The following is a 25,076-nucleotide window of genomic DNA, read 5'->3' on the forward strand; positions in this document are numbered from 1 at the left end:
CACTCATGCATACTTTCACTCACACACATATTTACAGACTTACTCAGAAACACTCCTGTACACACAGCCAACATACACACAGATTACACACACACACAGATTCACACACACACTCACACTTGCCCACATAGACTCCGTCTCACACACACACACATCCTCTTGCACTTCACATACTCTCACATATCCTTGAGCACGCATTTTAAAATACAATCACAAACACTCGCACACCCTTGCGCATTTATACACTCTTGCACACTCACACACTCTTTCACACAGAGTCTCAGGCACACATATACTCTAGCTCCTTCCCAGCCATGGCCTGCCTGCCTTCTGTCCTTATTCTGCAGATCTGAGAGTGAAGTCTTAACCTTGATTTCTCCATATCCCCAGCCTCTCCCACAGTTCTAGCAAGAGTCTCGTCAGCAAGAAGGTGGGGGATCACAGAAGTGGGCATGCAGAAATCAGGCTGGCAACACAGTGACTGGGAATGTGGGCCCTGAGGTGGTCTCCCTCCGAGAGCAGGTTGGAGGAGGGAACTGTCTGTGAATGTGTCATTCTTGAGAAATCCCCCACCCCCGGCTCATGAGGATTAAGAGGAATGATGGGTGTCAGGGGATTTTCCCATAGGAGTGATCCTAGTGAGCATGTCCCTAATGCTTCTCCCTTCAGATACCCCATAAGACAAAGAACAGAGTGACTGGGGAAGTCACTTGCTCTGGAGCCCTGGCCACAGCCACAGCTCCTCTCCTGCATGCATCACCCTAAAGCCACGGTTAGCATTCTCATTAGGGCAAACTCAAGTCCAGGCCCTTCCAGCACTGACCCTGAGCCCTGCTGTTGCTGATCAAGCTGGGTTCCAAGCACACCTCTCCTGGAACGGGAAGCACTCCTCACTGGAGAAGCAGCACTTTTCTCTCAAGGTGCAGACTGTTGGTGCATGTTATCACCCCGTAGTTGGGGTCAAGAAATAAAATTGATGGTATTCTAGAGTTTTCCTTTAAACTGAAATGCAGGGAGGATGGTCCTAGCATGTATGCTGGCCCCATCCTCTGAGCATCACAGGGGCTTCCTAAGCAAGTCCTCTCTATGATCTGGACTCTCCCCAGCACTACAATCTTGGGTCTCTATTTCTTCCAAAGTCTCCACGTCTCCCTCTGTGGAACCAACAAGAGGCCATGTGTCCCACTCCAACTTTTTCTGAGGTAGCAACAGGCAAACCCTTTTCTCTGCTGTCAATGTTCCAAAATGGAAGACCTGGAGCCCCTCCCCAAAGCCTACCACCCCATTGCTGCTGGGAGTTGAGCTTTGTTTTCTCTCTTCAGATCAATCACAGCTGCCTTGTGCTTGTCATAGAATCTGGCTTGACCACTCAGGAAATTCTACTCTTTCAAGTCTTTGGTGTTGGGGAACAAAGGGGATTATCCATCTGGTGAGAAGGAATGTGATAGAGAACAGACCCTTCCGACATTAAGGTTACCCCCTCACAGAGTCGCCTTTGAAAGGGGTCATGTGGGCATTGCTCAGAGGTGTCTCCTGGCTCTGTGCTTGGAAGTCACTCTCAGCAGTGACCCAGGGACTTTGTGGTTCCGAGAATCAAACCTGGGCCTCCTACATGGACTCCAGCACACTGAGTTCTCTCCAGTCCTTACTGGAACTCCTTTATCCAGAACTCTAGGAGCTGAGAGGCAGAAACACTAGAACCAAAGCAAAGGATTGTCTCAGGTCAGAGGGTGATGGAACACCTGCTCTTCCCAGCTGTCAAGGGTGTCTGCTATCCAAAGGAGGGCAGGGAAGTGTGTAAGTTGGCTCTAGTCCAGTCATAACTTACCTAGAGTTCTGATAAGAATGAAAATAAGCCTATTCTTTTAGACTCAGATATTTGATGGAATGTTTTTCATTTTCTGGTTTGTGTTTATTTATCCTTGCCATGAGAGAAATACCACAGAATTGAGCTTGTGACAGCAAGAGTCATGTGTGTTCCTGGTAAAACTGAAGACCAGTGGGTTTCATATTTCCAAAGCACTCCAGTGATGCTTGGAATGATAGGACAAAGCGCCTGGCCCTTTAAGCAGCACTGTGAGCAAGAATACCTGCCAAGGATATGCCACCTTGCTTATGACTGTGACGATGTAAATGGTTTCACTTCTCTCTCCAAGGGAGGGATCTAGTACCAGCACTCATGGTATATACCAACTCTGGAGTATCTGGAGAAGTATGATGGTAGTAAAGAGCATGAGATGGGGCTGGACCCATAATTCTTCAAACAGAGTGCTTACCTTGCAGATGACTGACCTGAATTCAATACCCAGCATTCTATGTGGTTCCCTGAGCCTGTCAGAGTGATCCCTGAGTACAGAGACAAGAGTAAGCACTGAGCACTGCTGAGTGTGCCCCTTCACTCTCTCCTCCCCATAAAAGAACACAAAGTCAAGTTATTTGACAAGGATGAAAAGATCTCAAAGTCTAGTAAGACAAAATAAACAACTGGAGAACACAATGTAGATGTGCCCATGCCTGTGCATGGTGTGTGTGTGTGTGTGTGTGTGTGTGAGTGTGTGTGTGTGAGAGAGAGAGAGAGAGAGAGAGAGAGAGAGAGAGAGAGAAAGAGAGAGAGATGGGGGAGAGACCAGAATAAGTGAAAGGAAGAAAGAAAAGAAAAGGCTACAGTGATCCCTTAACACTTCTGTGGAACAGTAAGGGAGGAAGGTAGAGACTTTTAATATTTAATTATTCTAGATTTCCTTAAATATAAATAAGTCTGTGTTCCCAACCGTATGAACAAGAAATATACAAAGAGAGAAAAAGAGCAAGTGAGAGAGAGAGAGAGAAAGAAAAAGAGGGAAAGAGAGAGAAAGAAAAAGAGAGAAAGAGAGAGAGACTATGCAGGGGGATGGTCCCAGGGGGTTGCTTCTAAAAACATGGATTCTGGCCCAGAATGTCTAATCTCTTTCCTAGCTGTGTGGCCTGGGCATGTTTTTTTAAAAAAAATCTCTTTGTGCTGCAGTTAGAATTGGATGAGTGAGTTTAACCACACACTTAGAACCATGCCACTGAGCAGCTAAATTTGAAATGCCTTAACCTGGCTATACAAAGTCCCTCCTAATGCACTCTGACTCTCCACCTACCTGCACTCCCAATGACTGTCTCTCTCCCAACATATCCCATGTGCTGTCACCCCCGTGTCTATACTGGAGTAATTATACTCTTCTCTAGCTGCCCAGTTCCCAACAATGCTACCTACCCACTGTTGAGACCTCCCCAGACCTCCCAGGACAGTTCATACTCCTCTCTACTACCCCTGCATTGTCCCTAACTGTCCTTCCTCCTTAGCCAGAGTGCCTGAATGATGCTGGCTCTTTGGAGCCACTGGGTGGGTGACATGTGCTCAGGTACCAGCCTGGCCCAGAAATGAAAAGCTTGTGAAAGAAAACAGCCAGCAGTGAGATGAATGCTAAGAGACTTCAAAAGCAGGACTCCTGGCTTCAAACTCCATTATTCAGCTGAATGATCTTAGTTGAACTCATTAACCTGTCTGTGCCTCGTTTTCTTTATGTGTAAGATGGAAATAACTGTATCCTTTCAGAGGATTGTTTTGAGGATTGACTAACTAATATAGATAAGGTGTCTGGCTCCCAAAAAATAAGAAACAGGGAAGCAATAGCACAGTGGGTAGGGCATTTGCCTTGCAAGATCAACTTGGGTTCAGTCCCCGGCATCCCATATAGACCCGTGAGTCTGCCAAGAGTGATTTATGAGCACAGAGCCAAGAGTAATGCCTGAGTGTTGCTGATGTGGCCCCAAAACCGTAAAACCAAAACATTTATGTTTGGGGCTTTTTTTCTGGATTTTTTTTGGAGGGTCACACCTGAAAATGCTCAGGGCTAATTCCTGGCTCAGAGCCCAGTGATTACTACTGCTGGGTGGGGTTTGGAAAACTATCTGTTAGGAATCTAACCTGGGTGGGCCACATGAAAGGCAAGTGCCTTTTCACTGTATTATCTCTTCGACCCCATATATCTGAATTTTTAAAATCAATTTTAGACACCATGGTTTTCCAATAATACACAATCCAACATCATCCTTCCCAGAGAGTCTACTTCACCTGTCACTGTCCCAGTATCCCCCCATTTCCCTTGTGGTAAGCTTCCTACCAAAGAACAGCTATCAGCTTCTGTTGCCTTTGGGCCTTTGTTTCCCCCTACTCTGTCTTTTTATATCCTGCACATAAGAAAGATCATTCTAGGTCAGTCTCTCTCCAAGCTCTGACTAACTTAATTCAGCATGATACTCTCCAGATCCATCCACATAGCAGCAAAGGATGTTTGGGAATAAAAGCGAAAGAACAGACCCAAACATGGGCAATTACCAAGCTCTTCCCTTAGACCACTTCCAGGCCTGGCTCAAATTCACCAGGGCTGTGTGAGGAGCAGAGTTGCCCTGCTCAACAGTGAGGAGTCACAACATGAATCAACAAAAGCTCCACTCTGGATAACCATAATTAAGCGCTACTCAAGCACCATCATCTCTGCCTGCCCATCTCTTGCCAATTTCTCTTGTATAGGGGTGGAGGGCACCCAAGCAGTGTCATGAGACCTGGGATGTGAACATGAACATAAACTCATTCAATCAGGCCAGCAGTTTAATGCTAAGTCCCAAAGATGGGATGCTGCTCAAGTTGAGTGGTGCTGGGGACCACCAGGACCACCTCAGAGACCATCAGGGCTGATCCTGGTTATTCTGGGGTACTAGGGATCAAACTGAACAAGGCATACACCCTAGGCCCTGTCCTGTCTCCCTGATTCCATAGTGCCTGCCTCTTTAGAGGAAGAACACAGGCTTTAGTTTAGTACCCCACCAGTAGTTCTTAGTTAGAAAACCTTCTATGGACACAGAAAATTTTTGTTTGTTTGTTTTGGGGTCATACCCAGTGGTGCTCAGAACTCACTCCTGGCTTTGCATCCAGAGATCACTCTTGGCATGCTTGGGGACCACAATTGGTGCCATATGGAACCTGGATCAGCTGTAAGGAAAGTACACTGTCTGCTGTACTACCACTCTGACCTATGAAAACAGGAATTTTTAAGAAAGTTGCTTTGAAGACAGATTTTAAAGGTATATAGAGATGGTTCGTGAAGTAAAACTGGCAATTGGGGGACCAGGGGTACAGATGATGCAAGTTTGGGAAACCAATAAGGGCTGATGAGTGTACAGACCCTTCTCTTGGGGCAAGTTCATCTGAGAGGAGAGTAAGACCCATGTGCAGACTAATTTTAGCTTAAGCATCCTTTTATGCCTTCTTTCAAAGCAGTAAAAAGGCAAGTAATCTGAATGCCCATAAACCAAAATTTCTCCAGTTTTACACCAGGTTGACATCAGTGTGATCTTGATTTGGGGCACCAAATCTTGTTTCTCTGCTATTTCTTTACGTTCCAACCCCACATTGACCCTGATGAGTGATTTTGTGAGTTTTCTTGGAGGTGATTTCCTCAGGAAAGCAGGCATAAATGAAACTAAGATCTGAAGAGTGGTTTGGGCATGATCTAGGTCTGAATGTGGTTTCAGTTTCCTCTATGCTGTGTGACCTAGGATATGTCATTTCTTCTCAGCACCAACTTGAAGGAAGAAGGAACATTATTCCCCTTTGAATAGAAAACCCAGTTCCCACTTGTGAAGAGGCACTGCCTTTTCAGGCATGAGGTTTGATGACTTGCCTAAGATACTCCAGGGAGCCATGCAGGTGCAACCTTGGATGGGTTCAGGACCAAAAATAAAGAATTAGGGAAAAGCTGGATAAACTAGTAAGAGTCAAATTATGCTTGGAAATTGATTTCATAGTAATGAGACAATATTGGTGATGATGAACATGTGACTACTGAAAGATGTGACCATTAAAAAAATAGCAGACATATGATAAGTCTATGCACAATCTTTGCAATATTTTTAAAAAGGCAGAAATTGGGACCTGAGAAATAGCACAGCAGATAGGTAGGGTGCTTGTCTTACATATGGTCAATCCAGGCTTTATTTTGTTTTGCAAAGGGTTATTTTTTTTGTTTGGGAGTCACACTCAGCAGTGCTCAGGAGTTACTCCTGAATTTAAAATCAGTAATCACTCCTGGATGGCTCAGGGACCAGATAGGATGCTGGGGATTGAATCCAGGTTGGTCATATGTCAGGAAAGCACCCTATCCACTGTACTATATTTTTCTAGCCTGATAAAATGAGGTTTGAGTCCTGGCACCCAACAATAAGCCCTCAGCATCAACAGGTGTGGCCAACCCCCCCCAAATATAAAAATAAAAAATAAAATATAGAACAAAAAATTTTTCCAATATAAAAGTTTGTTTTTGTTTGTTTGTTTGTTTGTTTTTGTTTTTTTTTTTGGTTTTTGGGCCATACCTGGCAGTGCTCAGGGGTTACTCCTGGCTATCTGCTCAGAAATAGTTCCTGGCAGGCACGGGGTGGGGGGTGGGGTGGACCATATGGGATGCTGGGATTTGAACCAACCACCTTAGGTCCTGGATCGGCTGCTTGCAAGGCAAATACTGCTGTGCTATCTCTCCAGCCCCCCAATATAAAAATTTTCACTTTAAAAGTATACTCTTGGGGCTGGAGAGAGCACAGCGGTAAGGCATTTGCCTTGCATGCAGAAGGATGGTTGTTCGAATTCCAGCATCCGATATGGTCCCTTGAGCCTACCGGGGTGATTTCTGAGCATACAGCTAGGAGTAGCCTCTGAGCACTGCCAAGTGTGACCCCAAAACAAAGTATACTCTTCATGGGGCCGAAGAGATAGCACAGCGGTAGGGTGTTTGCCTTGCATGCAGCCGATCCTGGCATCCCATATGGTCCCCGTGCCTGACAGAAGTAATTTCTGAGCACAGAGCCAGGAGTAACTCCTGAGCACCTCCAAGTGTGAACCAAAAGCTAAAAAAAAAAAGTATACTCTACAAGAGGCAAGAATGATAGAACGGTAAGTAGGGTCAATGTGTTTGGTGGCAGGTTTGATCTCTGACATTTCATATGGGCCCACTCAGAGTGATTCCTGAGTGCAGAGCAAGGAGTAACCCTTAAGCACCACTGGATGTAGCCTAAAAACAAAAAAAGGTACATTATTTTGTTTGAAAAATACTATTTTACTCATAAAAGGTTTGGGTAATAAATGTCATGATCACCTGATCCTAATCCAGCTCCTCTGAGTCTGGGGATTTCCCTGGAAATCCCAGCTACAACACCAGAAAAACAAATTAACTAAATAGCATCAGGGCCTACAATGTTAGGATTCATTAATTTTTTTTCCCCAAGTCTCTGTGCTAAAAGGCAGCACAGTCTGGCCCCAGTTCTGCTCAACTCTGAAGACCTCAAGGCCAGAGCCTCTTACCCAGGTCTTTATGGAACTACCTCTATTAGGACTACTAAATCCTTGGACAGGAAACATTACCCTCTGCCTGGGCATAGGGAAATAGCAACAAGGGAATCCCAGCACATTTCATTCCAAGATCCTGTAGGAATGAAATAAAGACTCGGGAGTGATGGGAGCAACATCAAGATGCAGTTTCAGATATTTGAAGAGGATGCCATGTGGTTGAGCATGGCTGTATACAGCAGAGAGTGGAGCTCTCACTAGAAACAAACCCTGCTGGCAAGAAGAACTAAGAATTATTTTAGTATGATGAGCACAGAGTACAAGTCCAGGCCCAGGTCAACAGAGGTAGGAATGAAGCCTGATAGGAGAGTAGGAACCCCAGAAGGAAGGATTACTCACAATATGGATGGTTGGGGAAAAGTCTTTGTATTTCTCTAAGCCTCACCTAGCTTGTCCATACAATAGAAATGGAAATAGTATTGATCTTACAAGGTCATCAAGGAAAGTTAATCAATCAATATTTGAAATTGTGTCAGTACACAATATACAAATCAAACACACAAAAATGCCTTATATAAATACAAATAACATACATACACACAATAGATGCTATATGTAAATGTTTGGAGACAAATCTTTTCCTGAAATATTGGGGTGGAAAATACACAAAAGGTAAGGCATTTGCCTTGCATATGACTGATCCAGATTTGATTCCGGCATGCTATATGGCACTCCAAGCACTGCCAAGAGTGATTTTTGAATATAGAACCATGAGTAATCCCTTAGCACTACTGGGTGTGGCCCAGACACAAAAAGTTAATTAATTAAAAATAAAAGAAAATTTCCTGAAGTATCATGAAAGACATAGAGGGGTTTGAAAGGGGGTGAAAGGGTAGGTGCAGAGTGTATCATGGGGTGTTTAAGTGAATTTTGGAGAATTTTGGAGAAAAAATACGGTTGGATTCAATGCAGAAAAGTCCTTTGTACTCCTGTGTTTATTGTAGCACTATTCACAATAGCCAGAATCTGAAAACAACCCAAATGCCCAAGAACAGATGAGAGGATAAAGAAACTATGGTATATCTATACAATGGAATACTATACACCTGTTAGGGAAAATGAAGTCATGATATTTCCTTATACATGGATGGATATGGAAAGTATAATGTTGAGCAAAAATCAGTCAGAAGGAGAGGGATAAACATAGAATGATTGCACTCATTTGTGAGATATATAAAGATAGTATGGTATTAATATTCTGAAACAATAAAAATGAGGGCCAGAAGGGCCAGTCCATGGTAGGAAGCTTGCCACATACAGCAAAGGAGTGCAGTTAGGGCAGATAAGTATCAGTATGACAATGATACCTGGAAATGATCATTTTGGACAAGAAATGGGTGCTAAAAGGAGAGCAAGTGATATGCATGATGCCCCTTCAGTAACAATATTGCAAACCATAGTGTCTAAAAGGAAATAAAGGAAGAAAGAGAGAGATGGCAAAAAAAATGTCTACCACATTTGGCAAGAGTGTCTACCACTCTTGGCAGGCACAGGTGAGCGCAGGAGGCGGTGGGGGGGGAGGCAGAAGGGAAATTGGTAATATTGGTGGTTGGAAACAAGCACTGATAAAAGGTGTTGTACATTGAATGAATGGAACTCAATTGTGGGGCTGGAGAAATAGCACAGTGGTAGGGCATTTGCCTTGCATGCAGCCGACCCAGCATCAATCTGGCTCGATTCCCAGCATTTCATATGGTCCCCCAGCCCGCCAGGGGAGATTTCTGAATGCAGAGACAGGAGTGACCCCTGAAAGCTGCTTAGAGTGGCCCAAGAAGCAATAAATAAATAAATAAATAAATAAATAAATAAATAAATAAATAAATAAAGTCAATTGTGAAAAACTTTGTAACTGTGTACCTCTCAGTGATTCAATTAAAGAATTTATTTGAAAAATATGGTGGGTGATAAAGTTGGTTGGATGGATGGATGGATGATTGATAGATGAATGATTGGTGTTGGATCGATAGAGGAGGATAGTGGATGGATGGTAGCTGAATAAAGGGTGGATGGATGATGGGTGATTTGGATGGATGGGCGGGTGACAATTGGATGGAAGGGTGGTAGAGGAGTGGGCAGGTGAGAAGGGACGTTGTTTCAGCAGATTGATGAAAGCAGGTGGGTTAATGAAGGCAAGTGGGTGAACAAAGATGACTGGGTGAATGTGGATGGCAGATAATAGGTTGAATATATGTCTGAACATTTGACATGAGTCTTTAATGGACAGATGGTGAAGCAAATGGGTGAGAGACTTGATGGTTGGGTGGGTAAAAGAACAGGAAGTTGAACAGGTAGACAGGGTCTATGAATGGTTGGGTGGATGTGAAGTTGTTCAAGCAGATATTCCAAGACTGAGGGTAGCTGGGTGAGTAGAGGACCTGGGTGAAAGCGCAAATGAGTGGGCGATAGGACAGATAATAGCTGCATGGTGGAGCAAGGGGGTTGTACAAATGAGGGAAGAAAGATCATGGAACAGGGGGCCATGAGAGCCTGGCATGCCTCTAGTAAACTATCTAGAGGCCACGGGGGACCCGGAATGATCAAAGAACTAGACGCGACTCAATGCCCGTCCTGCCCCCATGGAGCCACCACCCCCACCACCCACGCCCGAGTCCTTCCTACCTGGAGACGGCGATCTCCGCCTTCTGGCGCGCGATGGCCGCGGCGCGCTGGGCACCCTCCACGCTGTGCTCCACCTTCTGGCGCACCTTGGTGCTCTTGAGCTGCAGCACGCGGCGCTTGGTGCCCTTGACCAGCGCGTTGTGCCGGTACTTGCCCTCCTCGCGGCGGCCGTCGGGCAGCGTGGTGCAGCCGTAGCCGTGGCGCAAGTTGTCCAGCCACTCGCCCTCGTAGCGGAGCCCGCTGGAGCGCTCGCTGACGCCGAAGCCCGAGCGCTTGTCGTTCTTCCACTCGCCCATGTAGGTCTCGGTGGTGGTGGCGTCGATGTCGGCCTCGAAGGGCGCCGCCTCGTCCGCGCCCTCGGCGCCCTCGCCCAGGCTGCCGGTGGAGGCGGCGTCCGAGGCCCCGGAGCTCAGCTCGCTCTTGAGGAAGCTGACGCGGCTGCGCTGGCTGCCCAGGGACGTGCGGGACTCGCTGCGCCGCAGCTTGCCCAGCAGCGCGCCCCGCTGGAAGAGGCCGCCCTTGGACCCCCGCGCCGCCGCCGCCGCCTCGGCGTTGGCCAGGAGGCTGAGCGCGAAGCCGCCGCGCGGGATGGTGGGCGAGGGCAGCGCGGGCCCGTCGAAGGCCGGCGAGGCGGGCGAGTCCGGGGACAGGGTGCCGTTGCTGTGCTCGCTGCGCAGGGACGAGAGCGACGTGCGCAGCGGCGAGCGCACCACCACGGCCATGCCGTAGGGGACGCTCTGGCGCACTCCGTAGCCGTGGCGCATGCCGTTGGTGAACTGGCCTTGGTAAGTGCCTGCGGGGCGAGGAGAGGGCGTCAGTGTCAGCCAGTGTCATAGCAGTGTCAGCCAGTGTCAGTGTCAGTCAGTGTCAGTGTCTCAGTGTCAGTGTAACCAGTGTCAGTGTCAGACAGTCAGTGTCAGCCAGTGTCAGTATCAGTGAGTGTCAAAGTCAGTGTCAGCCAGTGGCACTGGCAGTCAGTGCCAGTATCATTGTCAGCGTCGGCCAGTGTCAGTGTCAATCAGTGTCAGCCAGTGTCAGTGTCACCAGTGTCAGTGTCAGCCAGTGTCAGTGTCACCAGTGTCAGTGTCAGCCAGTGTCAGTATCAGTGAGTGTCAAAGTCAGTGTCAGCCAGTGGCAGTGGCAGTCAGTGCCAGTATCATTGTCAGCGTCGGCCAGTGTCAGTGTCAATCAGTGTCAGTGTCAGTCAGTGTCACCAGTGTCAGTGTCACCAGTGTCAGTGTCACCAGTGTCAGTGTCAGCCAGTGTCAGTGTCACCAGTGTCAGTGTCAGCCAGTGTCAGTATCAGTGAGTGTCAAAGTCAGTGTCAGCCAGTGGCAGTGGCAGTCAGTGCCAGTATCATTGTCAGCGTCGGCCAGTGTCAGTGTCAATCAGTGTCAGTGTCAGCCAGTGTCAGAGTCAGTGTCAATCAGTATCAGTGTCAGGAGTGTCAGTGTCAGTCAGTGTCAGTCAGAGGCAGTGTCAGCCAGTGTCAGTGTCAGTGTCAGCCAGTGTCAGTGTCAGCCAGTGTCAGTGTCAGTGTCAGTCAGTGTCAGTATCAGTGTCAGCCAGTGTCAGTGTCAGCTAGTGTCAATATGACGAGCTTCCCAGAAACAGATCAACAGACAAGAGAGGCACAGACAGAGGGACTGGCAAGATGGACAGAGGGACAAGAATAAAACAGAAAGGCTAAGAAGCCCAGAACCAGCTGCGGAGACTGCAGATCCAGCTGCGCCCTGGGAACCTATGGAGAGAGGGGCCCTTTGCAGGTATATTCCAGAATTGGGGAGTGTTGGAGGCAGCAAGTCGAGAGGAAAGGTTCTTGGAGGATGCTGGAGGTGGTGAGAGCCTGGAGAGTGAGATTAGCAGCAGCTTTGGAGGGAATCCAGTCAAGCACCAGGCACTGGTGTCAGTCAATGTCAGTGTCAGTGAGTGTCAGTGTCAGTGTTGGTGTCAGCCAGTGTCAGGGTGGTACAGTTTGGACCCTCGCAGGGCATGTGGTAGTGGCCCACGGGTGCAGAGCTTTCTGTGGGGAGTGGCATGAATGGGGAGCAGAGGTGGAAAGAGAGGTGGAACCAGATAGATAGCACAAAGGGTAAGGTGCTTGCTTTGCACACAGCCAACACAGGTTCGATCCTCAGCATCCCCTCAACTCAAATAGGAGTGATTCCTGAGCACAGAGCCAAGAGTGAGCCCTGAGCACACCAGGTGTGGCTCCCCACCCTAAAAAGAGTGATGGAATTTTTGGTTTATGGGCCACCCCTAGCAGCACTCAGGAGTTACTTCTGGTTCTGGCCCAGAAATCACTCTGGCAGGCTCAGGGGGAACATATGGAATGCCGAGGATCGAATCCAGACTGGCCACATGCAAGACAAACACCTTACTTGCTGTGCTATTGCTCAGATTCGGCTCCAGTGTTGGTGATGAGAAGGTTGCACTGGTTTTTTGGGCCACACCCGTTTGATGCTCAGGGGTTACTCCTGGCTAAGCGCTCAGAAATTGCCCCAGGCTTGGGGGGATCATATGGGACACCGGGGGATCAAACCGAGGTCCTTCCTTGGCTAGCGCTTGCAAGGCAGACACCTTACCTCTAGCGCCACCTCGCCGGCCCCAAGGGGTGTTTTGTTTGTTTGTTTGTTTGTTTTTGGGTCACACCCGGCGGTGCTCAGGGATTACTCCTGGCTGTCTGCTCAGAAATAGCTCCTGGCAGGCACGGGGGACCATGTGGGACACCGGGGATTCGAACCAACCACCTTTGGTCCTGGATCGGCTGCTTGCAAGGCAAACGCCGCTGTGCTATCTCTCCGGGCCCAGGAGTGTGTGTGTGTGTGTGTTTTTTATGACTGAAATCCAACTACAAACATGTTTGTTACAGGGTGCTTAAATAAAGCTAAATAGCTTTAAATAGCTAAATAAAATAGCTTAAATAAAGCATTAAATAAAGCTATTACTATGTATTTTTTAAAAAAAAATATGGAGCAATAGCACAGCAGTAGTCCACTTGCCTTGCAAGCGGCTGACCCAGGACAGACCTGGGTTCAATCCCATGTGTCCTATATGGTCCCCTGCACCAGGAACAGTTTCTGAGTGCATAGCCAGGAGTAACCCCGTAAGAGTCGCTGGGTGTGGCCCCAAAACCAAAAATAAATAAATAGATATGATAAATAAATAAATAAATAAATAAATAAATAAATAAATAAATAAATAAATAAATAAGATAAACAGAGTGGTGGAAGTGATGGTGAAAAGACGTGAGCAAGCCAGGATGGGCAATATGGTAGGAAGAGTCTGGTGGGTGGAAATGTGGTCCCAGAACAATTGTGCATACATTGTGCAAGGTAGAGGTTGTGTGGGGACCCTAGATGACACAGGCACCAGGACTAGAGCATTTCATGAGCAACAGTTTGCATGGTGCACTATCTCTGGGTTAGGGGAAGTGCACTGAGGCTTAAGGAAACAAAGAGGATGAGGCGTTTTCTTTTATTATTTTTTATAGGCGCCTGCCCTGGTGGGAGCCAGTTCCAGTGCTAATCTCGGAGGGGTGTGGTTCACAAACTGATACTGTCTAGCTGTTTCCTAAATGTGCTGATGGGGCAGCAGAGCTTTACCCAGAAGTGCTGGGATTGAGGGTGGGGTAGCACCAAGACAGAATTACAGGCCGCTGGTATCCTCATCCCACCCCAGTCTGGATGAATCTGTTTCAGAGTAACTTTAATGGGGCATCCACAGAGTTTGACACAATGGCAGAATGGCAGTGCTGTTATAAGTGGGCCAGATGATGGGTGGGAGCATCTGCACTGGTGGGAGTGTACGAGGCAGTCAAAGCTGGTGCAGTCATAGGGGTGCAAAGTAGCATGGGCACAGCGCATGTTGGAGAATGCTCAAGAGTGTTGTATGGGCAGTCACTCAGGATTACGAGAGCACTGAAGACCTGAGTGTACAAGCAAAGGAAGACTGACTGGAGTTGTAAGACTGTTGGCCCAGGAACTTGCAGGAGCAGGCAAGACAATGAAAAAAATGAGGCTAAGTTTGTGCAGGACTGGAATGTTAAGTCAGCAGGTAAGGTACTTTCCCTGCATATGGGCTTACCCAGGTTCAATACCCCCACCTCATATGGTCCCTTGAGTTCACCAGGGGTGATCCCTGAGCACAGAGCCTAGAGAAAGCCCTGTGCTTCACAGTTCATGGCCAAAATTTAAAAAATGTAGGGTATTGGGAGTAAGGGGGCTTTGTTGGAGAATGTGAGGAGTGTATCCTGCTGTAAGGTCATGTCACATAAGAGTTCTGGGAGTTCAAACCATGCCTCTGACAGACATCCCAGGGCCCCAGTGGATGCCTGAAACCACCAATGACACCTAATCTACACCAACTCTGCCATATTGATTACTATATCGTTGGCCTGTGACAGAGTTTGGTTTCTGCATTAGGCACAGGAAGAGATAAAGAACTAGTAAAACAGAGCAGGGCCAAGGAGATAGCGGAAGGGCTGAGCACATAATGTGCTTGTATGCAGAGTTCAAATCCCTGCCCCAGAGTGACCCCAAGCATAGAACTGGAAGTCATCCTGAGAACTACCAGGTGTGTTTCCCAAACCTAAATTAACAAGGATATAAAAGTCCTATCAATGCAGTGTTGTCACCCCCCCCCATACTATGTTGTATATAGTATTTTCAAACTGTGGGGACTGAAACCATGGAAAGGAGGGAAACTGCATGAGTTCATGAGTGTGATCTGCAGTGTGCAGTGGAACTGTGTCACTAGGAAGGTGGCATTAGGGGTGTATGCTGAGGGCTGGATGAAGTGGCAATGTTAGTGGAACTGACCTTCTCAGACCTCATAAGCATAAGAGACAGTGGCAAGTGCAGTTTCTCAATAGCCACTAATTTGCTAGAACCCTCAGAGCTTTTGTTCTCCACAGGAGCTGACCTGAACCCCGCCCTCTCAGGAGCCTTCTTCCCAGCCAGATCCATCAGAGCCTAAACAGGACTGCTAATGGCACCTCTGTACTTCCCCTCCAAGAGCATCCCTTCTCCTCAGCCTCTAAGTCTTGGCTGTTTCCCTGGAATCTGCCCAAAATTGCATCCCAAAAACCCAGATGGAGTTACTTATTCCTACTGTAACTCATTTTCAGGCCTTTCCTTCTCTTCTAGGACAGGAGCTTTCTATGAAAGGGACTAGTCATGTCTCTGATGTGTTCCCAGCACTTGTCACAGGCCCAAACTCTGCCACAGACTTGGTGGTCAAGGCTTTAAGTGTCCAGAACCCCATTTTCTTGAGCAACTCTCTTCAATACCTGTTTCCTGTTTATCAGCAGCTCTGAAGTTCCCTTAATATTTTTAGTCTCTTGTAGATACACTGAGCTGTAGGAATCAGCATCCTCTGACCTCCACTGTTGAGGTTCACCTCCAGTTTAGGGTCCCCTTCTTTGTGCCCCATTTCTTCCCTCCTTGAAAGCTCCTGGCAAATGCTGGGGCTTCATTTAAGCCATTCAACTATTCTGTAGACTCTCAAACTCAATTTACCTGGGGTCCGCAGGAGGCAAAGTCGGGGTGATCCTTGAGTGCAAAGTCAATAGTAAGCCTTGAACATTGGGGGTGTGTGACCCAAACAACTAAAACAAAACAAAACAGAAAAAGATTCCTCTAGGGCAGGGCCACAAAATATTGTACGGAGGGCCGCAAATGGCCCACAGGCCCTGAGTTTGAGACCCCTGTAGAGTGTGCCCCAGATGAATCACACTGACAAGAAGGAGAGTTGGTATTCTGGGCTTCACCAAGGAAGTGAGTCTAACTGGGTCCACCTGGACCCTGCTTTGAGGGCCAGGTTTTCCTCAATGACTGCATAGGACAAGGCATATCTGCTTTCCTCTCTTTACTGCATATATAATATGTGCAATAGAAAAAATGTATACAGAGGGTTTTTTTTGTTTTTGTTTTGTTTTGTTTTGTTTTGTTTTTTTTGTGGAGGTATACACATCTGGCTCTGTGCTTAAGGCTTACATCTGACTCTGTGCTCAGGGCTGACTTACTCCTGGCTCTGTGCTCAGGGGTCACGCCTGACAATGCTCAGGAGAGACCTTATTCAGTGCCAGGGTTCAAGTCAATGTTGCAGGCACAGCTACTTACAAGGCAAGCTCCTCACTGTACTTTCTCTGTCCTATCCATTGATTTTTCTTTTTCGTTATCAATGTCTTCCCTGCTTGAAATATAAGTTGGGAGTTGTTTTTATCCATGGCTGTATTCTTTTCATTTTTATTCAGTCTTTTTTATTTACTGCTGTATTCTCAGTGCCTGTCCCACAGCAGATAGGTCTGAAATAAATGTTTATTGAATGGATGAATGCAGAAGGAATGAATGAGCAACAGGCACTCTGTAGAGATTCGTAGTGCTGCTCCAGACACCTGCTGACAGTCCTGTGAACATGTCTGGGAGGTACTGAAAGGTTCCTGGTAAGACTCACCCAAGATGACTTGCCTAATAAATCCATCTGGAGCCAAAACTCACACCCACAACCAGCCATGTTTCTTCCCCTCCATTTGGAAGAAAGAAAGATACAAAATGGGAAAGAAAGTAAACTGGCCAAAAGGTGGTGGCAAACTGGGACAAGAGGGATGGCATCTAATGTCAGGGTGGGACAAGCTAGTGACATCCCATCTATCAGTCTACCTTTTCCTCTGTTTGGCATAAGATGGGCTGACGTGGTCCCTTTAAGCCCAGGAAAAGCTGAGGTTGCAACAGGAGAGCCACTCTTGGCCACCAGTCTGGGAGGAAACCAGTGAGGAGGCTATATTAGGAAACTTACCAGCAAGTGGCCAGAGGCACAGACTAGACACAGACTAGGGGAGGTGAGAGTGGCAGACCTGGGAAGGGGGAACAGGCCCAGTGCTGGGCCAGCCCAGCTCTACTCTCTAAGACAGGGCAAGAGGAGCGCATGCAGAGGGGGAGGGAGGAGCCTGTCCCACATCTCTGTTTAGACATCTACTCTGATACCCTCAGACGGGCCCCAAGCTTGGCCTTATAACTGAGCAGAGCTTCCCAGGTCCCTCAGCTCGAGGACCAAGATGCTCAAAAGTCTAAAGCTGGAGCCCTTGGCTATCTATATAAACTCAGAATAAATCCGGTGTCATCCTTGCTTCAGGGTATACTGGCTCACCCCGATGGCCCCATTTCACATCTTAGTGTACAATCTTCACCCCATCATAATCCCTGCCAACTTTGATAGGTATTTCAAGCCTCAGCTTGAATGTGACACTATCCAAGAAGACTTTTTGAACCCTGTCAACACCCAATGCCATATCACCTATACCTCTTCTTAAACCTTTGCCAAAATAGCTAAATAATTACACTCATCATTGTTTCACTCGAAGGCTTACACACTTCAGCTTCCAAGAGTGAGAGTCCTGTAGCTCCTATTACTGCCATAACCTCAATTGTTTGCACAGACCCTAGCCCTAAGTGCCTCATTATTGCTCTGACTCCAGCGTCTCAGCCCAGTCTTCTAGAAACCCCATGCCAAGGACCTTCTCCATAATGATGTCCCACCATGTCTGCCTTCCAGGGCTAGACACCCCCTCCACTCTCCTCTGATTCAGTGCCTGGTACATGCACTAAAATGAAGGGCTGTTGCTTCCTGCACATTGAGCCTGGGACCCAGTAACTCAAACTCTGAGTTATTGAGGAACTTGACGAGACTGACCAAAGCCATAATCTCAGGCAACGCCAGCCTATCCCTTTGATGCTGGCTTCAGTTCACCGTTGGTAGGCACAAGTCATCTTCTTTATAAGATGCAAATATGACAAGTCTACCCAGTGATGGGAAACATGTTGGAAACTTAATCTGGGGGTAAATATTTGGGAAGTGTGCTTGAGAGGAAGAGAGATCAGGAAATAATTAAATGGTCACAACTGAGGCCTCTGCTATTCCTAGGGAGTTCTGTTAGGGGATTTTGCTGTGGCCCTTCAAAGTTATCCAAAATTGAAGCAAAGAAGGTTGGGTTTTGTATTCCTGGATCAAACTATGGACTGGTTGTCCCATTGTTAATACTTCCACAATTGGGGGTACTGAGAACAGCACCTGAGAGGCATCTGGGGGTCTCCATCATCTACCATAAGACTAAAGTGTATAGTCCTCTGTGATGCCCCAAAATCTCAGATCTCTGGTCTCATCAACCCTACTCATTTGCTGCCAATGCCTATGATCCCACCCTTTCTTAAAACAAAACTACCCTCCTTCCCCACCTCCAAGTTTTGCATGTGATGGTGCCTTTGTCTGACATAGAGCATCTCCCCTAAAACTCACTGACCCCATTCATCTTTCACATCTCAGCACCAAAGTTACTTTCTCAGAGATGACTGAATCAGCCTGGTTTCCATGGCTCCTGCCCTTGATATTTGCTACTTTCCATAATGGATGCTGTTATAACTGTTGAAAGCTGTGCTCTGTCATTATAAGGTGTGTCCCAGGATGTTGGAACCTGCACGGCCTTGTTCACAGGGCCTCTCCAACATCAGGGCAGAGAGACATATTCGGCAGATACTGTCAAATGCACAAACAATGGCTCAGCCTTGAGACAGTTATTGGAATGTGTGTATCTCACTCAGTAAAGTAGAAGCAACAGGAATTGTCTAAGAGACAGAGTTTCAGTTCTAAATTCAGGAAAGTTCCCAGCCAATCAAGATGATAAAGTCATCCTAAGCCTGGGAGCCAGGAAGACCTTGCAGACTTGCATTATGCCCTCAGCCTTGCTCAGAGAGTGACTTATTGGAAAAGAAAATTAATTGCTCTGATCTGTGTCCTGAAAAATACTAGTCTCGCCCTGTCCAGTCAAGTTACTAAAAGAGGAAACCTCAGTTTCCTTCTTGCCATCTTCTGTGATTAGCTCCATTTTAATGGTCCAGGCTACATTTTAAACATTGCTGAAAATTCCTGGAATCTTTCTGAGAATGGGATGTTAACGATTTCCCTACATCATAGATTCTGCCCCAGAACTTAGGTTCTCAAGAAACTAAGAGATAATAAACAACATCTAGTTAAAAGGTCAAACAGATAGCTAAATGGCTAAACTAGCCAGGCCCCTATATAAAATTCTTGTATTGTCTCTGTAACATTTTTGTCACTTAACAAGTAACACAAGACCTAATTTTCCTATTACAAAAACTCACCCAAAAATGCCATATTTTACTTAGTTCTATGTTAAGTTCCTCCCTTGCTGGGAAGTTTCTTTCTCTTCTATTTTCCAATAAAATTTTCTAACTCTGAATCTGATCATATTTATTACTCAATATTTTTCCTCTTAAAAATATTGAAGAAACTGGGAATCATGGAGGGACACAGAGACCAGACATTGGAGCACCGATCTGCCTGTAAAACTCCTAAAGAGGTAACAATAAAGTCTCTTGAACCAGGACTTGGTACCAACCAGCACCCTGGGTGACCCACCATGTTTTAGAAATGGGCAGATGTGCAACTGCTTTACAGACAACCTCCACTTGGCTGAAGTGGAATGTGGAAACTTCACTGATGACCCCTGAGCTGGTCTCCACAAGGCTAAGGAGGTGTCCAGGGAATCTTATGATATTGGGGATCAAACCTGGCCTCCAGGCTGTGCTCTGGACCACTGAATTGTCTCTCTGGCTTTCCTCTTCCCCTGTCTGTGTCCATAGCAGACATTGCTAGTTAATCACAATCTGGAACCTAACCCATCCTCAGTCTTCTCTCATCAAATCAGACAGTGAGAAGCCATGATCTTGTCTGCCTGAGGTAGAAAATACTTACAGAGGAATATGCTGTGATGCCAGATGAGGAAGGCACAGAACTTGCCCAAGGCCACACAGCCCAGCTAAGATCAGAACTGAACTCCTGCCTCACTTCTTTTAATCTTGCTTTGAGGAGCTGAATACCCCAGAGAAAGAAAATGACTTTGGAATATACTTAGATTTTAGAGAACTCTGTTTAGAGACCAGGATGCTTTGTAATCTGAAGGTTTCTCTAATTATGTCTGTGTATAAATATGACTTATGAGTTGTAGGGAAAGATACATTTAAAAAATGTTAAGCCATAGATTATCATTTCATAATCATTTCAAATATAGGACTTGTCAAAACTATGGTTCAACGCATTGAAGTTCTTGCTTTGATTATAGAAGCTCTAGAATTAATCTTCAGCATTGCATGGCCAGTGCCCAGATGTCTCCTGAACAATGCCAGCTATATCACCCACCCCCTCAAAAAAACTTAAAAACTAGACTATATGAAACGTAAATCCCTATACTGTTTATTCAAGGATTCCAGTTACTAACATTTCAGGGCCAAAGGGCCAGAGAGATAATACAGTGAGTATCAAGGTGTTTGCCTTACATGTGGCCAACCCATGTTTGATTCCAAGAATCCTATATGGTCCCTGAGTACTGCCAGGAGTAATTCTTCAGTGTAGACATGAGAAACCCCTGAACATTGCCAGTGTGGCCAGTCTGCATCTGTGATGGTTTCAGTACTTCCTGGCACTGTCTCAGAGTTCATTTAACAGTCGACTGGGTGAGCATTTAGACCATATTTCATTTTCCCTAACAACTCCATAGTTTTGCTCTCTGATCAAAGTGATGCCTAAGCTTTATCCCTTTACCCCACACCCTGCCCAGGTGCCACCTATCCACTGCACAGCCTCGTTTCCAAATCCTTGCTGGATAGACTGAAGCAGAAGAGCTAGCGCTGTCAGAACCAGCTCCCATGATGTGGGAGACTATGACAAGTATCTATGGCCTATGGGGCTCTGCCAGTCCCATATCCATCGGCTATTTTATGGAGGCACCCCACAGCTTAGACAAGAAACAGGAGATGAAGCAGACACATACATGACTTAGTGCCTGATTGAGGGCCCCTTTGCCAGTCCTAGGTTGGAGTAGGCCTAGGAAATGGGAATAATGGGGTGTGAGGGAGGGAAAGAGGATCAGGGGTCAGGGTTGTGAAGAAGGAGGCCCCACTTGTTGTTAGGTCACCCTGCCCATGGGATCAGTCTCATGCTCCACCCTCATGATCCATGTGGAGACACTGACCTTTCCTCCTCCAACTTTGTCCCCTCTTTGTTCATTGCTCTGTGACTCAGGCAAAAACCCTAGAGTAATACTAGACTCCCCTTTCTCCTGCTCCCCCATATAACCCATCAGGATAATCTATTGGAGCTACTTTCAGAATAGATTGGGACATGATACTTCTCACTTCCCTCCTTGGAAGGTGGCACAAGCCCTATCATTTCCTGCCCACACTGTGGCAATAAACACACTCATTGGGCTCCACCTCTAACCTTTCTGCAAGATTCCTCTGCTACAGTCTCTGTTCAGTGTGGTAGGTAGCCAAGGACTTACTTCTTTTGATTTACTTTCTTATTTACTTATGCCGGAGATTGTGACCAGGACCTCAAACGTTCAAGGCAAGTGCCCTCTTGCTGAACCACATTCCCAGGCCCGGGAGGAAGTTAAAATAGTCAGAAAATGTCATGGTTATAGTTGTTGTTTTCTTAAAGCAGAATCCCACTCTACAAAGGACTCTAGGACCCCATGTCCCTATGGCAAGAACCCACCATCGCAGTACTACTGGAGAGACAGTACAGTGGGGAAGAAGTGAATTAGATCCCCAGCACTCTAGAGTACTCTAAGCACTGCCAAGAGTGCACTCTGAGTTTAGATCCAAGGGTAAACCTTGAGCCTGCTGGGTATGGCCCAAAAACAATTTTGTTTTGTTTTGTTTTGTTTTGGGGTTAAACCTGGTGATACTCAGGGGTTACTCCTGGCTATATGCTCAGAAATAGCCCCTGGCTTGGGGGACCATATGGGATGCCAAGGGATCAAACCAGTCTGACCTAGGCTAGCGCATGCAAGACAGACTCCTTAAACCCTGTGCCATGGCTATGGCCCCCAAAAACAATTTTTTTAAATAAATAATTTTTTTTGGTTTTGGGGCCCCACCCAGCAGTGTGAAGGGGTTACTCCTGGATCTGCACTCAAGAATTATTCCTGGCAGGTTTGAGGACCATATGGAATGCCAGGGATGAACCTGGATCCAAACATTCAAGGCACATGCCCTACTCACTGTACTATATAACTCCAGCCTCAAAATAAGTTAATTTTGGAAAATACAAGTCATTGAGCTAATGATAGTGGGAAGGGGACACTGGTAAAAGGTGTGATGTTGGAGCATTGAATGCATAAACCCTATCACAGGATTCTAAATCAGGGTACTTCAAATAAAAATGAATTAAAAAGACCACCAAAAACCCTAAAATTTGACCCTGATTCAATCTCTGGCACCTCCGATGTGCCCTCTGTCATGCAATACACTCTGTGGAGACATTGGACTTGGCCAAGCAGACCTTTATCCACAGGGCTGCTCCCTCAGGACCTGGCTGTGAACCCCCACTCTGTGCTATCCCTCAGTGTAAGCGGTACCTATAATCTGTAGGCTCAAGGCACCTACTGCCCATCTGGGTAAGGGACTGTAGTGGGGTTCAGGGAGTAGTCTTGATCTGTAGCATCAGTGAAACAGAAATGGAGCTTTCCTGGACTCTTCAAGGGGGACCCACACTTAGTGGACTCCTGCTTGAAATGGGCAGGAGAATAGGAGAGGAAGGTCTGATCTCTGACAGGAAACAGCCCTGTGGTCCTGACTCCAAACCCTTCCCTCCACTAGTGCCCTCTGAAAATGGAACTTGGCTTTCCTCACAAAGGTGGGGCAGCAAGGGCTGGCCCCGGCCACAGCTGCTGGGGACACAGAATCAGCAGGTCCTGGAAACCAGCAAGTGCAATGAGACCAAAGGGCTGGCCTTGGCCAGGGCATAGCTTTGGCAATCTGGCCACATGCCACAGGAGACAAGGCCGCCAAGGCCTAAGATTAATGCTTCCACTTCCCTCTCTTGCTGAGGGTCCACTCTGTTCCCAGGGGTCCCAGACGATGCCAAGAAGCTGCCTGGATGGCAAATCGGCTCCACCGGCTGACAGGCTGACCCCTGGCTGTGAACTGAGACATGAGCTTTTCAAGAGGAGGTTAAATTATGCTGATGCTACATTCGAAATGGAATCCAGCCCGGCCTGGTTCCATTGACACGGGTAGCACTCAGGCAGACTAAGAGAATCAAAGTCGGGGCTGATTAGCTGCTCCCGAATTCAAAGCTGCCTTTCATGCTACAATATTCCCCTCAGAACAGGGACAGCTGCGGTTCATCTATCTGAGCATGAAGGGAAGAGCTTGGGGGAACTGCATGGTTTGAAGCACTTACCTTAAGGGCTTCTTAGGGCTTTATCTCATTTCATTCTTCTAACCATGTTTTGAGGGAGATTTTGACACCCCTTAGGGGAAAGGGTTGTGAAAACTCAGAGGTAATATGATGTGCCCACAGAGATAAAATTAAGAAGGAGCATATGGGAGTTTGAAACCAGCTTAGACTGAATTCTGGGAAGTCCATATGAGTCCCTTGGGAAGAGGATTTCTAGTTTTTTTATAGCAAACCATTTTCACTTTATTTCACTTAACCCTTTTCCTAGTTAATTTAATTTTATATGAAATTAATTTTATATGGAATTATAAATAAAAGGATGAGCCTTTTGAATTTGAAAATAAGATAAAAAAAAAACACTGTGGGAAGAAATTAATTTAGCAGGATAAAAGAGATCAAAGTCAACATACAAAAATAATTGCATGTCTATAACCCACAATGGACAGCTAGAAAATTCAAATGCCACTTATAATACAAAAATCGGCAATCTTATTCAAGTTTTTAAAAATGTTTTATTTTACTTTTTTTGTTCTTTTAAAAATATTTTATTTTATTTAACAGAAGATATGCTGCAAACTCTAAAATGACTAAAATTGGGCTGGAGCAATAGCATAGTGGTAGGGCATTTGCCTTGTATGTGGACTACCCAGGAAGAACTCGGGTTTGATTCCTGGCATCCCACATGACCCCCAGCCTGTCAGGAGCAATTTCTGAGCACAGAGTCATGAGTAACCTCTGAGCTCCACCAGGTGCGGTCCCCAAAAAGTAAATAAAATGAGTGAAATTTCAAAACCTATCTAATGGTGAGAGATAAACCATGCTCACAGATTGGATAGCCCTGCTACCTTAAAAAAAGTTTACTGTTTCCAAAGTAATGGACACATCTAATGCATTTTCACTATAACCCCCCCCCCAGGCCACTATAGAGACTCCAAGTTGATTTATAATGTGGATAGGAATGGAAATGGCTTGGAATAATCTAAGCAGTCTTGAACAAGAAAAGCAAAGTTGGAAGGAATTTCTGACTTAAAATTTACTATCAAACTCCAGGAGCCAAGGCAACATGATACTGGCACAAACATAGTCAAATAGAAAATATATCCCTTAGATACTGAATAATCTCACTCATACGTGAGACTTAAAGGCACACAGAAAGGTAGCAAGGAAGGGCCAAGGCCACATGAGAGAACTGATCCACTACACTGAGTTTATGGGGGTGGAGGGCACTGCAGCCTTTAGGGGAGGGAAGTGGAGACACTGGTGATGGCTGTGGTGCTGGAATTTTATTATAGAGGAAATCATTATAACAATATTGTAAGTCATGGGGCTGGAGAGATAGCACAACAGTAGGGTGTTTGCCTTGCACGTAGCCAATTCAGGACAGATGGCAGTTCAAATCCCAGCATCCCATATGGGCCCCCATGCCTGCCAGGAGTGATTTCTGAGCACAGAGCCTGGAGTAAACCCTGAGTGCCACCGGGTGTGACCCAAAAACAAACAAACAAAAAATTATTGTAAGTCACAATTAATAGCAAAGAAAAAGGGCCAAAAATATAAAATCCCTAAAGAAGTTTTAAAAGAAAGAAAAGTTATCCCTTTGGAGACTAACTAAACAAATAATATGGACATTATATTGCTTCAAGAAACACATATTACAGGCCCAAAAGTGAGTCGAGTTATTATTTATTATCCTTACCAGTTTAGCAAATATGTTTAGAATCAACTGGGCTAAATTAAGCATAAATCAGCAACTTCAAGCAGGAGTTCTAGA

At 46.2% G+C, this 25,076-nt stretch overlaps 1 protein-coding gene across 1 annotated transcript in view; it reads right to left on the bottom strand.

Annotated features, from left to right (window-relative positions):
- Positions 1-25,076, bottom strand: part of JPH2 (junctophilin 2) — a 69,206-nt gene that overhangs the window by 36,642 nt on the left and 7,488 nt on the right. Inside the window, exon 2 of the mRNA XM_049779195.1 lies at positions 10,046-10,838. Within this exon, the coding sequence (XP_049635152.1) occupies positions 10,046-10,838 (793 nt within the window). The remainder of the gene's footprint in view (positions 1-10,045; positions 10,839-25,076) is intronic.

The sequence above is a fragment of the Suncus etruscus genome, chromosome 9, assembly GCF_024139225.1.
Source record: "Suncus etruscus isolate mSunEtr1 chromosome 9, mSunEtr1.pri.cur, whole genome shotgun sequence".
Classification (NCBI taxonomy): domain Eukaryota; kingdom Metazoa; phylum Chordata; class Mammalia; order Eulipotyphla; family Soricidae; genus Suncus; species Suncus etruscus.